This window comes from Synchiropus splendidus, chromosome 1 (genome assembly GCF_027744825.2).
Source record: "Synchiropus splendidus isolate RoL2022-P1 chromosome 1, RoL_Sspl_1.0, whole genome shotgun sequence".
NCBI lineage: Eukaryota > Metazoa > Chordata > Actinopteri > Syngnathiformes > Callionymidae > Synchiropus > Synchiropus splendidus.
In genome coordinates this window covers 24419916-24433554 of record NC_071334.1, presented here as the reverse complement: position 1 = coordinate 24433554, position 13639 = coordinate 24419916, and the positions used below count along the sequence as shown (strand labels likewise).

At 42.6% G+C, this 13639-nt stretch overlaps 2 protein-coding genes across 8 annotated transcripts; one reads left to right on the top strand and one right to left on the bottom strand.

The window, feature by feature from the left end:
- Positions 1-170: 170 nt before the first annotated feature.
- Positions 171-4040, top strand: si:dkey-21c1.4 (uncharacterized). 3 transcript variants are annotated; one of them, XM_053888141.1, is made up of 4 exons: positions 171-319; positions 1208-3094; positions 3326-3442; positions 3501-4040. In XM_053888141.1, the coding sequence occupies exons 1-4, from the start codon at positions 310-312 to the stop codon at positions 3527-3529; spliced, it is 2043 nt and encodes a 680-aa protein (XP_053744116.1). In that variant the 5' UTR covers positions 171-309; the 3' UTR covers positions 3530-4040. The 3 variants fall into 3 exon arrangements, with proteins under 3 accessions (XP_053744116.1, XP_053744126.1, XP_053744107.1); XM_053888151.1 differs by lacking the exon at positions 171-319 and having other exon boundaries at positions 909-2914; positions 2987-3094; XM_053888132.1 differs by lacking the exon at positions 171-319 and having other exon boundaries at positions 909-3094.
- Positions 4041-4319: 279 nt separating this feature from the next.
- On the bottom strand, positions 4320-13118 carry bicral (BICRA like chromatin remodeling complex associated protein). Of its 5 annotated transcripts, none has more exons than XM_053853863.1 (14): positions 12969-13015; positions 11651-12882; positions 11038-11102; positions 10905-10950; positions 9570-9618; positions 9405-9470; positions 7895-9028; positions 7782-7833; positions 7657-7670; positions 7531-7580; positions 7318-7463; positions 7152-7246; positions 6917-7019; positions 4320-6825 (listed from the first exon to the last, which is right to left on the bottom strand). In XM_053853863.1, the coding sequence occupies exons 4-14, from the start codon at positions 10943-10945 to the stop codon at positions 6494-6496; spliced, it is 2082 nt and encodes a 693-aa protein (XP_053709838.1). In that variant the 5' UTR covers positions 10946-10950; positions 11038-11102; positions 11651-12882; positions 12969-13015; the 3' UTR covers positions 4320-6493. The 5 variants fall into 5 exon arrangements, with proteins under 5 accessions (XP_053709838.1, XP_053709840.1, XP_053709841.1 ...); XM_053853865.1 differs by having other exon boundaries at positions 12422-12882; XM_053853866.1 differs by having other exon boundaries at positions 12776-12882; positions 12969-13012.
- Between the last annotated feature and the right edge of the window lie 521 nt (positions 13119-13639).

Here is a 13639-nt window from a genome sequence, read left to right as displayed (position 1 = left end):
TCACGCAATCCAATCTCATATATTTGAAAACCGTAATCGATTGCACTTACAAATTACAACGACTCCTGAAAAGTGTAGGCGGTAAAGAAACGCCACAGTGCTTGCTCGATAGTTTCTACACAGGCTTCTACCACGCTACCTAAAGGTCTTTCCCATCGCAACAGCTGATCCCACCATAGTTACGAATGCAGCCACGCTCGTGAAGAAGTGTTTTTTAAAAAGTGTCGTCGCTTTTATTTCGAATGAAATTTTCATTTGAACACTTCGTAGTCAAACACAAGTGAAATTATTCTCCTCTCACCCATCGTGATGAGCACCGGTAAGTTGCGTCACTCTTAAATAACAAAATAACATCCTGTCGCCTGAACATACTCGAACAACAGAATAGTTGCGTTGGTTTTCCTATGTATTTAAAAACGTGTGATTATGCACTAGTACTGGTTGAGGTTGTTGTTGAGTGTCATTCGGCGGGACGCAGGTCACGACCATAACGGAAATGAGTAGGTGTGCAGACGAGACTGTAAATGAAGCGTGTGTTCCTCCGCGGGACTAGTTTACCATGAAACTATTTTCTTATTGTACTTTTTTTTTCAGCAAATACTCTCAAGTACGGAACTCAAGGAAGGCTGCACTAATTGAAATGCCAAATGTTGTCACTAGTAACGCAAGTTGTGCAAAAATGAAAATTAAAAAACATATGGTAACAAGTTAAAAATAACAAGTAAAAAATAAACTAGTAAAAAAAAAAGCTTATAAATACCATACCATAGCATACGATATTTATTTATAAAGCACTTGCAAAACAATAAAACAAGACCGTTGCTAAGTACTGTACAGACTGTAAAATGAGGATAATACAAACATTTAAAATAATAAATACATAGAATTAAGACATGAAAGGCAGTAACTCTAACTGTAAATATATAAATAAATGCATACCATTTGGTGTTTCAAGATATAACTGCAATGTCATTTTTATTTCCACTATCACATTTTACTTGACTTAGCCAGTTCATTTATGTGGCTCACAGCAGTATCAATAACAAACATTTGCCTTTGTCTGAGCTTTTTACTGACGTGCCTAAATATCTGAAGGCCACAACACATCCTGGATCAAAGTAAGCGATTATTAACTCTGAATCGGCTCAGGAACATTTTGGGCAAATGTTTTGGGTTTTTTTTTTAATATCTGAGTTTGTCTCCACAGAGGTTTGTCCATACTGTGGAAAAGCCTTCAAGAGGTTGAAGAGCCATCTCCCCCACTGTAAAGCTCAGTCAAGACCTGAAACATTGCCCAACATCCCTAAGTCAAAGGCGCTTTCGGCAGACGCCTCAAAGCCAATCACGAATGCCAAAAATTCTGAGCAACTGACTCAGATCACCAGTCGACAGGTTAGTTACTATGATGATGCCTTGTCAACACAAGAGCAACCTTTGATAAACACAGCACCTTCAACAAAGAGCAAGAGCTGGAAAAAGGACAGAAAAACTGATAAACACGGTCATGGAATCTTGTCTGGTTCAACTCTAGAAACCCTGGTTTCTGGAAGTGCTGGCCACAAAGCTGGGGGTCCTGACCTCACACTTACCAAATCCAAGACTAAGAAAAAAAGTCTGCGTTCTATAATAGAAGCAGCAAAGTCAAGGCAGGTCACTCAGGCATCAACTTCAGTGGTCCCAATCTTGGGTTCTACATTGCAAGCCGGTCCAGTTGGCCGACAATTGCCACATTCTAGAACCAGAATTCACTCAGATCAAGCGTTGTTTGTGGAAGATGTTCAGCAAGAGCTTCTGGACGCTGACGTCAAATCTGCCAGATCTTCCAAGAACAAGAGTCTTTCAAAGACCAGCCAGGTTTCCAAGGAATCTGAGGATTTAAGTCAAGAAGCGAGAAACTTGATTGAAGATCATGATCATCCTGTCAAGTCGGGCAGCAAAACTAAAGGATCCGCTAAGAAGTCCAAAAAACAAGAAGCCCACATGCAACAAGATTCGGTCTCAGTTTCAACCCACGATGCCCGGCAGCTCTCTGACGCCAAATCAAAGTCCAGAACTAAAGTGAATTATGACTCCACAAAAGTGAAACCACAGCATGAGCCAAGTCCTTTGGTCTCTACGAGCAGCTTGGACGCGTTAAGCAGAGCAGGAGCTAGCAACTTGCTGGAAACAACTCACAATCCTGGGAACTTGAATATCAAATCCAAAGGAAGAAAGGACACATCTGCTTGGATAGAAACTTCAAAGGTCAATGGCGTTGTACAACTGCCCAAAGATTCAATCTCCGCATCGGCTCTTGAGTCAGGGGCCAAAGAACTCCACCATCCACTGCTTCTCAACTCTGATGCCAAACCCAAAGGAACCAGGAAAAGCAGCCTCTCATATTTGACTGAAGCTTCAAAGCCCAACCACATTTCTGGAACTGAGGATGTAGATGCAAGTTCATTTCTTGAGACAGATCCACCGATCCTGTTGAGAACGTCACATTTGAAACCTGCATCTGATCCACCTCAAACGTTTGAGATGAACAGATCTCCTGCTGAACATCAGAGAGTCGAGTGGGGAACATCAAGTGAGGCGTCAACAGATACTGGTCCTCCATCCAGGATTACCATACAGAATCTTAAATCCACACTGGACCGAAGGAAACCCAGCAGGTCCATTCTCCAAGACATTACTGACCAACAACCAAGTTTGCACCAGGAGATTCCCGGCTGTCTCACCACTCAAACTCTAAACACTAAATGTGGACGCCACCACCCCACGACAGGGATCCCTGTACCCCCGCCAGCGCAGTGTCCAAGTCCTCCTCATCTACCTGATGCTGCGCTGCCTCTGGTGAGAAGACTTCCAGCGAGGAATCTGGATCCATTTGTTAAATTTGGGAACCACAGCACTGCTATCGAAGCAACAGAAGGTCCATACTTGGCAGGTGGCTCAGGCCCGACTGTAAATATAATCCTCGCTGTCTTGTTTCGGTTGGTCTCAGGTCTTCTGGAGCAGCCTCTGGCGCAGGTCCGGCTGAGGGAGTTACCAAATTGGCTCGTCTACAACACTCCCGTCCATCCCAGAGCTGTGGTGGGAGTGATGCAAAGAGGTAACTGACACAAGCCTGGAGAAAGTTCTCCGAACCTCTCCACGTCACACTAAAGGAATCTGACATGGTGTGTCACAACTCTGACAGGTGAAAAGGTTTTCAGGCAGGTGCAGTTTTGGAGGCTGTCATGTCCAGACCCAGGTGTCTGAAGTGGCCAGGGCTGCGAATGAAGTGATGGGTGAAGATAATCTGTCTGCAATTAAAGTCGCTTCTACCCTCTGCCCCTCTCAGGCTGGTGCTGGTACTACAGGAAGTACATCAACGTTAGGAAGGGTGGCGTTGGTGGCGTCAGCATGTTGCTGGCCGGGTACTGCATCCTCAGCTACATCTGGAGTTACCCTCATCTCAGTGAGTAGCCGGAAGCATCTTGTCATCAGACCTGTGGCTTCACAACTGTTCCCTCCAGAGCGTGAACGCTGGCGGAAATACCACTGATGTTATTGGAAGCATCGATCCAAGGGAAACTGCAGGACTTCTCATGCCATTTTGTTGCTTTGGTTCACCCACCTGCTGCAGTCGACTGTCATCGGGTGCTGAGGTTAAGAAGTGTTGCCATTACTGCCATTTACTGCCAGAGGGAACTAAGAAACATACAACTACTTGGTCTAATAGGGCATTCGATTTTATCACTGGACTAATAAGGGCTTTATTCCAGTTTACATATTTATGTTTATTCTCTGTATTTGTTTTGTTGTGTTTGTTTGAAACCCTCCATTTAAATATATATCTTAGTAAATAAAGTAATATATTGAATTGATGCTATGATAAATAGAAACGCTGCCTCTCAAGACCTTTTTGAATGTATATTCAACTACAATCCAACCATCACTTCTAGTCAGCTTTTTTTTTTTTACTTTGGCTATGTGCTTATAATATGTGCAGTATAATGCAGTTTTTGCTTGTCAGTGATTTTTATGCAAACATATTAAAACTGTATTGTAATAAATAAAAGAAATTTCATCACAATGAAGTATCTGTGACTAGTAGCGTTTAAGATATTTCATTTTAACAAACTGTAACAAAGTTGGCAACGTTGAAATAATGGTTTTGTATCATGCGTTTTTATAGACTTCACGTCCGTAAACTGTAGTTGTAGTTTTCAGTCGCGCCCGCTAGGTGTCAGTGAATATGGATATTCAGATATAAAGTTGATTTCAACTCGTTATTCAATTCGGTTTCCATAGTCTTCTTTGCAGTCAAAAAAAATCACATAGTTCATGTACGACATTCTTTTGTTTACTCCATACAAAAATTATAAATATTTTGTGTTTCACTTTCTTCTTTTGTACAAAACAGCAAATGAAAAACAACAAAAACAAATCTCAACATTTGTCTCAACTTCAGATTCCGATGCAGACATGTAAGCGACCACCAGAGATCACTGGAACTTAAACACCAATACAGAAATGATCTTGATATAAAAGGAAAACAAAAAAATGTAATCCATCTGTTTCCCAAGCAATAATTGGCAGATGTGGTTCACAGGTTAACATCAGAGGAGGGTTCTACTCTACAGAATCAAGTCCAAGGACCGTCAAAAGAACTTTCATGACAGGAAGTGAAGCAATATCCTCCACAAAGTAGAGTTGAAAAAAAAAAAACACTATCTTTTTGCAAGTAAGAGTAAATAAAGTTTGTATTTGTGATGAGCAGCAGGAAGGGTGGGAAAAAATATTGAACTTATTCTTGCAACATTTTAAGGACCACAATTAAAATATTTGCATCAAATGTGGACCATTCCTGCTTAATACCAGGAAAAAGAGTCAAGATTAAGCTCATCAAACACCTAGCACGCTTTGCAGCTACAGTTGCAAAGTCAAAGTCACAACTGTGAGAGTTTTTACAGTTCATTTCTAGCAAGCAATATCAAGTTAACATTCTTCTTGGCTCCTCCTGTGAAGAACAATATTTAGGTAACTGTAGCATTACATCAATGCTAATGCTACATTAGCACTTAAGCTAGGTTAGCTTTCACCTAATTCACCTGTTAGTTTTTGTGATTTAAACTGCCAATCTATCGCAATTTTCTTCAATGTGTTATACCTCACTACTCATTGGAACACGGTCGAAACTATCACCATAGCAATGTTAGCACTTTTGCACTGCAAGCCGATATATCTCTAATAACCACAGCTACATTGCACAATGATCATTGTGTTACAGAAAACTGTCTGGTCTTGGTGTTAATTCAGAAGAATAGTACCTCCTCCTGTTAAGTTTGGTTCTGCTGCTTTAGTTTAAAAAAAAACCTATTTGAACATCTCCACAAATAGAGAAAACATTTATCAACGTTAAGTGTTACACACCGATATGACCAGTAAAAGGTAGACAGAAATACAATCACTGAGACGAAGGCGATCGTCAAGTTCGCATGTGAAAATCCTGCGACTGAACTAAAAACTCAAAGCAATAATAGTAACTTCCTCAATCTGAGGACGACCCCAGGCACTAACAATGATGAAGACATTTGTGTCGGGGTTTGCATACCTGTAAGGTACAAAAGACTTTGAAAAAAAGAAAAGGCGTGATTAAAACTGCGTCCACTCCACCCCTTTTTTGAGATTGGGTTTTCTGGGTCAGAATGTAGCAACACAGGCTGAGCAGAACATTGAACTTTTAGTTCGAACACTTTAAAAGAATGTAGTTGCGTGGACGCAGCTTCATTCACTGCAATAACTAAAATATTTGCTTCCTGCCTTCAAACAAAACTTCTCACTGCTGAACTAAGTGCCAGGTCACTGGAAAGAAGAATAAAATAAACATCCAATGTTATCTAGAATTCCCTTGTCGAATTCAACTTGACATTTTCACTGGACAAGCACAGGTTCGGACCAACAATCTCCCAATCAAAATTTAATTTGGTATAGAAGAGTCAAATTCCACTTGAGTTTGAAGACCTAGAAACATGTGAATATTTTTCTGCGCTGTAGTGCAGTGAATATGTCTTGATATTTGGGTTTGGAAAGAAGACAAACGTGCTGGGTAAGATCAGAGCTTTTGCAGTTGTCACTGATGGTTACTGTGTGTGTGTGTGTTTGTGTCACGCAACTAATAAACTTCATGTAAACATTTCAAAATTGAACTTCAACATAAGCAGGCACAGTCTCCCTCCCCCCCATTTCACCATTTAGCGTTCAGACAAAAAGTAAACTGGCACATTTTAAACCAAGTGTTTTGGGTTGGTGCTCAAAAATGTGTGTTGCATATTCACTAACCAAATACAAAATGACATTTAAAAAACGAAGGACATTTGACTTCTTAATTATTTGTCCAAAAAAATTGCACACATCCCCAAACTGGTCTTCACGTGAACCCCTAACCACAGCAACATTTTTCAACATGGCCTCATATCTGGATCGGACCAGATGCGGATCACATAATGTCGCACAGCAGAGGGTCTCAACACTGCAGGATGCTGTTGACCGCTGCCTCTAGAGCCGAGTCTGTGTCACTTGGGCCGGTTGGCTCAGGAGAAGAGGTTTGGCTCTGGGGTGGTTTGATAGGAGGACTCGGTGCAGATGTTTGGCTGTGGTCGCTGCCTGGACTGGTATGTACCTGTGGTCTCTCTGATCGTCTCTTGATTTTTGGGAGTGATATACGGAGCCTGGTCCCTCGATCCGGCTCTCCAGAACCAGACTGTGAGTCTCTGGTGCCTGAACTCTTCGGAGGAGGCGAGGGAGCTTGGAATTGTTTGGACTTCACTCCACAGCAGAACTCATCCAGGAAGGCATCTGCAGGAGAGACGTGCGTGACCCCATCGAACCAGTCAGACACCAGTCGAGAGCCACCAAGCCCACTTGGGACATAATAAGCACTTCTTACCTGGATCGACAAGAACAAGCCTCTTCTCCTGGGTGAGGCTACTTCTCTCCTCTTGGTTAAAGGTCCGATCGATCATGACAATTTCAGATGAGGGACTGGATCTCTGCAGTGAGGGCAGGGGAACACGGGTGGTAAGGTTGATGATCCAAGTGTCAGTCAGACATGGTTGACAGACTGATTATGTTTTATTCTCATATCATAAATGGATCTCATAACAGTTGGGTACACTTCTGACCTCAGCCTCCACCAGCAGCAGACGTCTGTACTTGTTGACCATTGCTTGAGTCCGGGCCAGCACCTGAGTGGCCACCAGCTCAAACTCTTCATCCACTATTGATGACATCACACGGTCAGACTGTTTAATCACCTGAGCATCAAGGGGAGGCACAAAATCAAGTTACCCTCTGAGAACTGGTCCTCATCTGGTGGGGCTCCCTGAAACACGTGATAGGGCAGAAGTCTCTGCAGGGCGTCACTGACTGAGGAGAACTGGTGCCGCCCGGGGCAGTCCACATGGACATGGTCGCTTCTCAGGTGCTGCAGGACTCTGCACAGATACAAACTGTTATGACCAGAGATGATGACATGAGACTGCGAAGGTCAGGGTCACTCACAGGCCTCCTTTAGTGAGGGGTGATGGGGCAGGTCTCTTCTGAGCGCCGACCTGCACAGAGGCACTTCATCAACGGCACATTTGGACAACAACTAGACATTCATTATAAAGTAGCTCAAAAGTGTACCTGAGAGCTGGATTCTGATTTGGGAAAAAGAAGAAAGAAACATTAGTCCATAGAAGTTGCAGAGAGAAAACATGTTTGATGTGTTACTGTTTTGACTGAGTGGCTATACAAGTCGGGAGAGGTACCATTCATGATCTGCCCCTGTTGGTTCTGCTTGAGTGCAGTCCCTGGAGAAGTCTGTGAAATAAATAAATGCATGAGAATCAAGTGCGGCCAAAGATGCGGGATTCAGTCCTACCTGATCTTGTGCGCCTGATAACTGGGTCAACGACATGCAGTTTGGGGTCTGAGTCACTAGTAGGCGCTGCACTGCACTGCCAGTCACTTGAGCTCCCGTGGGGGGACCGACCAGGGTGAGACGACCAGGGGCGCTGGTGGTTTGCACTGGTGTGTTTCCAGCACAGGAGACTCGGGTCCACGTCGGAGTGACACTCATTTGACCAGTGCTGACCACACCCTGGTTCAGGATGAGCTGACCACCTGGTTGTGCTGTGAAGTTCTGGCCTGCAATGATCTGAACAGTGTTCTGACTCGTCATGAGGTTTGGGTCAGCAGGGCCATTGTGAATGGTGCCAGTCTGAGAGATTGCTAGTGTGTTGGGGAGAAGGAACTGTCCTTGGGAGATGTTGGCCTGGCTCAAGTCCATCTGTGACTGCACCACCACGGGGCCATTGGCAGTGTTGGCAGTCACCGCTGGGGCAGGCTGCAAGCTGTAGACAGTCTGGGGCTGCTGAGGTTTGGGCTGGATGTGTTTGACCAGGGTTTGGGTACCTCCTGGGCCTCTCTGGATGATGATGTTTTGGAGGGGAATGTTCTTTAAGGGAAGGCCGACTTGTCCTTGCTGTGGTGTGAACACCTGCCCTCCTGCTGCTGCTCCAGCGACCGCACCAGTTGGTCTTAACACAATCTGAGGAGTCCGATCAAAACTATTCAGAGTCATAACTTCACCCGAGGACCCAAACGAGCCCAACACTTGGATGTGCTGGGCAGAACCATTGGGTAGTTGGATCTGGCCAGAGTTTACTGCAGTAGGAGCCATAGTAGCCACCACGCTACCCCCTCCTCCAGAGACCAGCTGGGAGGGAAAGCTGACGGGGGCCTGTACCAAAGTTGGGGGGGCAGGCTGATTGTCCAGAAGTGCTTCCTGGACCAGTGTCTGCTCTGTGATGTCAGCCTCCAGCAGAGACTTTTGCAGGATATCAAAGGGCTGGTCCTCCCCGCCAAGGTCCAGATCCCCAGGTGAGGACGTCCTAGTGCCCAGCTCTTCCTCCATGAAGGAAAGGCTGGAGGGAAGCTGGAGACTATCCGCTGCACCATCCTCCCCAAACTCGCCCAGAGAAGAAGAACCGTCTTTAAGGCTGGAGGAATGGACCTGTCCGGGGAAATAGCCACACATTATCCACAACAGCAGCAAGCATTTTAGTGCATCTGCTTGTGGACATTTTTTTGTGAAATGTTGCATTTTAACCTGTGTTTTAGAACAACACACACATGCACATGGATTTCTGTTCCACGTCTATTTTTGTGGGCTGTTTGGTAACAAGAATCAATAATGCGTATATATACAGGTACGTGTATATATATATATATATATATATATATATATATATATATATATATATATATATATATAGAGAGAGAGAGAGAGAGAGAGATAGAGATATATAGAGATATATATATATATATATATATCTCCATTTGCTGAATAGAGTTGAGATAACTATATTATAATATATATTGTAACTCACCGAGTCGCCGGCGAAGAAAGAGGTGTCAGAGCCATATGCAGCATTTGTCACATCATCCTCTTCAATCTGAACAGCAAAGAATACACCATAAAAAATGTTTATGGATGGTTAAGCTCATGTGAGATATTGTTAATGGCAGACTATGCTCCAGAAAGAGTCACTCACGGACTTGCTGTTGCTGCCATGTAGATAGTCATTCAGTGCATCCACATCTCTGAAAAAGTTATAGAAAATATTTAGGTGTATATGAAATCCGTGAAAGAAACGTTGTAGTGATATTTATGATAGTTCTTTGTGCGTGAGAATTTAAATTGACCAAATAAGCAATGAAAAGGAAATACAGTTTTCCATTACAATTATTATTTATGCATATGGCTCTAACATGAAAAAGCTTATATGCAATCAGGTTCTCCAGTGTTTTTGCTTGGCATGCTTGTGCATGTTTCATTCATGAATTCACAACTTCTTTAAGTATACATATACACATTTATGTACACAAACATAGGTAAGTATATCCATGTTTCTTATATAGATTTCTGATTGTACATGGAACTCAGTTGAAAAGGCACCATCAGTAAATTTGAAATAGTATAATCAAATCGATTCAGTGATGGAAATGTTGCATTCAAATGTGCAGATGAGAGGCATAAACGTGAATCTTCTCAACAATGCCAAATGTTCCATGTCGGCACGTCAAGTAGGATAATTGCCAAGCAATTTGGGGGACGTGACCCCACCATCCAGAGACTGACATCAAGAACAGATAAAACGGACGACTGAGTTGCTCATTTGAGGAGGTTTATGTGAACATTGTTCTTTATTTCACACTAAGGTGATGCTTCATCATGCTAGGACTGTAGACAACTAGTAAAACATGGAAATGCATACTAGGGCCCCGAGAAAACAATCGATCAATGCCTGCTAGACCTTCTGAAAGATACCGATTCAAACTGAAAGAATATCACATCACAATCAGTGAGATGATCATCCTCTCTTGAGAGGGTTTTCAGTGTACGTGACGTGACGTGAGCCGGTTAGGTTGATGCCGTATATTACTCGGGTAACTGACAACATTGGTACCCTGAGTTTGCTTGGTGAAACTGTAGAGTTTCCCCTCACATTCATGAAAACCAATTCATACTCTAACTGCATGTCAGCAAGAGTGGAATGCAGTGCCTGCAGTGTTTCTGTAATGGGCAGCAGCATTAAATGTTCACAGTTAGATGTTTTTTTTTACTTGTTTTCATCAGGAAAAATTGGCCTACATCTAATTTTAGCACTTATACTGGCGGTGCATTTTCAGTGTAGTTCAGCATATATATATATATATATATATATATATATATATATATATATATATATATATATATATATATAGAGAGAGAGAGAGAGAGAGAGAGAGAGAGAGAGAGAGAGAGAGAGAGAATCTATATAAATTGTATAAATATACTATATAAATTGTAAGCCAAAAATAGTAGCCAACATGTTTTTTAACTTTACCCTAAAATATCCAGAAGATGGCGGTCATCTTCATCATCCATGACACCTGTGGAATTGGGTTTCAAAGAGCATGAATACAAAATGGATCTCTTGAAGAGTAAATACATATTCACATTATGCTGAATTCACTTACAGTTTTCTGGCAGGGACCATGGATTCAGTCTTTATCAGCCAAACTTGTCAATTACAGAGTCCTGCCTGAGGGATAAGATAGATGTATTCAAGCACTTGTGCTGTTGACATACATAGGACAAAATAATGGAAACACCTTAAAGCTAAAAAAAGCTTTAAGGTGTTTCCATTATTTTGTCCAACCCCTGTATATGCTGAGACAGCAGGTATGGATGAAAACATTGGTTTAATCCATTGCAATATAACACCTGTCAAAGAGAATTCAGTTATACAGTTTTTTCAGTCCTTTGCTATCCCACATCAGATTTGTTATCTGCCTTCAGGCCAATTTAAAGATTCTATATCTTTAAAGAAATGTGGGCATAATTCCTCACCAAACGTAATCTAATTAATTAGATTATGTTTGGTGAGGATTTATGCCCACATTTCTTTAAAAATATATAAATAATCTTTAAGATAAAATAATTATATATATATATATATATATATATATATATATATATATATATATATATATATATATATATATATATATATATATATATATATATATGCACGTGTGTGTGGGAGGTTAGGGCTTTTAATTCAGTGGTTTAGAAATGTGCAGCTCTTACTTGTGTACGTGAAGTGGATGGGTACAACAAGGGGTTTTCAAGTATCTGGGTTGAACTGTGAGTGGTGCAATGCTACAAAATGGCGGACAGGGGAGAGCTTGTTTTCTTATGCAGGGAGAGCGCACAGCCGCCATCTTTGTTTGCTGATAACAAAGAAAGCAGCTGGTACTACTGAACAACTTGCGAATGTTCACGAGGGCACTGTCAAACGACACCTCACTTAATACCGTGAAAGAAAACGTGCGCTCGCGACTGACGTTTATCTGATTTCATTTTATGTCGTGTTTTAAGTAACAAAAATACACACACGACTTGAGTGTTGGCTAACCATCTGAAGCGAAGTGCTTGTAGCTTCACAGGCTCTAGTTTCTGTTCCATTTATAGTCACCTGTCTTGCCATAAAATGTACAAAAACCGACATGCTAACTGCTCAGGGTCACTCGGATCACGCTGCTCTTATTATCAATCAGTGGATGGTTTGGTTTTGACGTGGTCCCGGGTGTATGTTCATATTCATCACAGTGATATTGTCAGTTTTTATTCACATTTGTCGTCAGGAGACGCCGTGGTTCTGGCGCTAGCATCGGTTGCCACACCATGCTAACGCCCACAGTGGTTCTGTATCGTCGGTCCAAGTGGTATTTTAGTTATTTTGGATTGACGGGTGGCTCGCCTGTGGGTTTTAATCCAAAAATAGTCCGAAACGACGGAGGGATAATCGCATTCTAGCGTTAGACATAACGCCCTTCGCCCAGCCCGTCGACGTGCTACCTCAGCTGTGGGAAGGACCGCTTTCGGAGAGCGTTCGGTCACTGCTTCATTGCAGTACAAACAAACGTCCTAACACATTAGGAACCAGCGTGTACCAGGTCCATCCGAATCCAAGCGTATTTTGACAACAAAGAACGGCCTAGTGGAGGTTAGCTAGCAGCGATGACGACGCCTGTTCCGGCTACCGTCAGTCCGAATTCGGCGGAAAATATGTCGGGATTAACCGCAGACGGTCCGTAAACATTTATCCCGATTAGCATAACGCGAAGACGAGTCGAACGAACGTTACTCCCTTGTCGCCCAGCTTGAAACCCAATATCTCCATTTGGCAACTTTTAATTTGCTCTCCCCCACCTCCTTCTCCTCCTCCTCCTTCTTCTCCCTCTCCTTAAACTCCTCTTCTCACTGTCCCTGTTCTGCCTCGGATAGGTTTTTCTCCCCGCTCAAGTTCTCTTCCCTCCCTGAAGGAAGAGAGGAAGGAGGCCGTGTGTGTTTTTTCCTTGAAATTTTTATCACAAAATTATAATACACTCAAAGGGAAACTCACCGTCATGAAAAAGCGGTGCCTTGTCAACGGGGTTTCCTCGCCATCAGCGCACGGGCTGCTGGGGCACAGCGCACACACACAGCTGCGAGAGCAACAGACAGTAGAGTACACAGAGAGGCTGAGGGAAGGAGTACTCTTACTGTGTACCACAGTCGGGTACAAAGAAATGTACAACCAAGATTTGAGGTTATCAAATGCTGCTCACGAAAGTAAAAATTAAACCGCACAGAACTCGGAAGAGGTTCGTCTATAACGTGTGGCAAGTCGCACACAGAGAATGTCAGGGCTGTAAGTCAACTTCAAGTACACAGACACGTAAAAGATGAGTTTAAACATGTAGAAATATTCCCATTAGCTGGGATCAGGAGTGACATCAATGAATTAATAACATGGATTTAAGTAGCTAGAAACATGAGTAGTGAGTTGAAACAGTAACAATATTTACATTAGTGTGAGAAAAGTACACAGAGGTACTTTAGTAAGGGTGGACAGGCGCTAAAGCATGACATGTTCTCTGTTCAGTGAAGTGAAAGTTGACAGAGGCTGAAGGAAGGTGCACTTTTTATTGTTGTAATTACTGTAAACAGAGGTATAGTCACAGGTTTTCAATGTTCACCAATGTGTAAACAAACAGCCTGCATGTGAGGACATTAAAGAGTCAGGTTAGCTGA

Excerpts from the sequence above, each read along its gene's own strand:
- si:dkey-21c1.4 (XM_053888132.1), top strand. The coding sequence starts at position 1,165 with ATGTTTTGGGTTTTTTTTTTAATATCTGAGTTTGTCTCCACAGAGGTT. Across the intron at positions 3,095-3,325 it reads GGTGGGAGTGATGCAAAGAG|GCTGGTGCTGGTACTACAGG; the intron begins GTAACTGACACA and ends TGCCCCTCTCAG. Across the intron at positions 3,443-3,500 it reads CTGGAGTTACCCTCATCTCA|AGCGTGAACGCTGGCGGAAA; the intron begins GTGAGTAGCCGG and ends TGTTCCCTCCAG.
- bicral (XM_053853862.1), bottom strand. The coding sequence starts at position 10,945 with ATGGATGATGAAGATGACCGCCATCTTCTGGATATTTTAGG. Across the intron at positions 9,619-10,904 it reads CATCTTCTGGATATTTTAGG|AGATGTGGATGCACTGAATG; the intron begins GTAAAGTTAAAA and ends TAACTTTTTCAG. Across the intron at positions 9,029-9,404 it reads CTTTCTTCGCCGGCGACTCG|GTCCATTCCTCCAGCCTTAA; the intron begins GTGAGTTACAAT and ends TTCCCCGGACAG.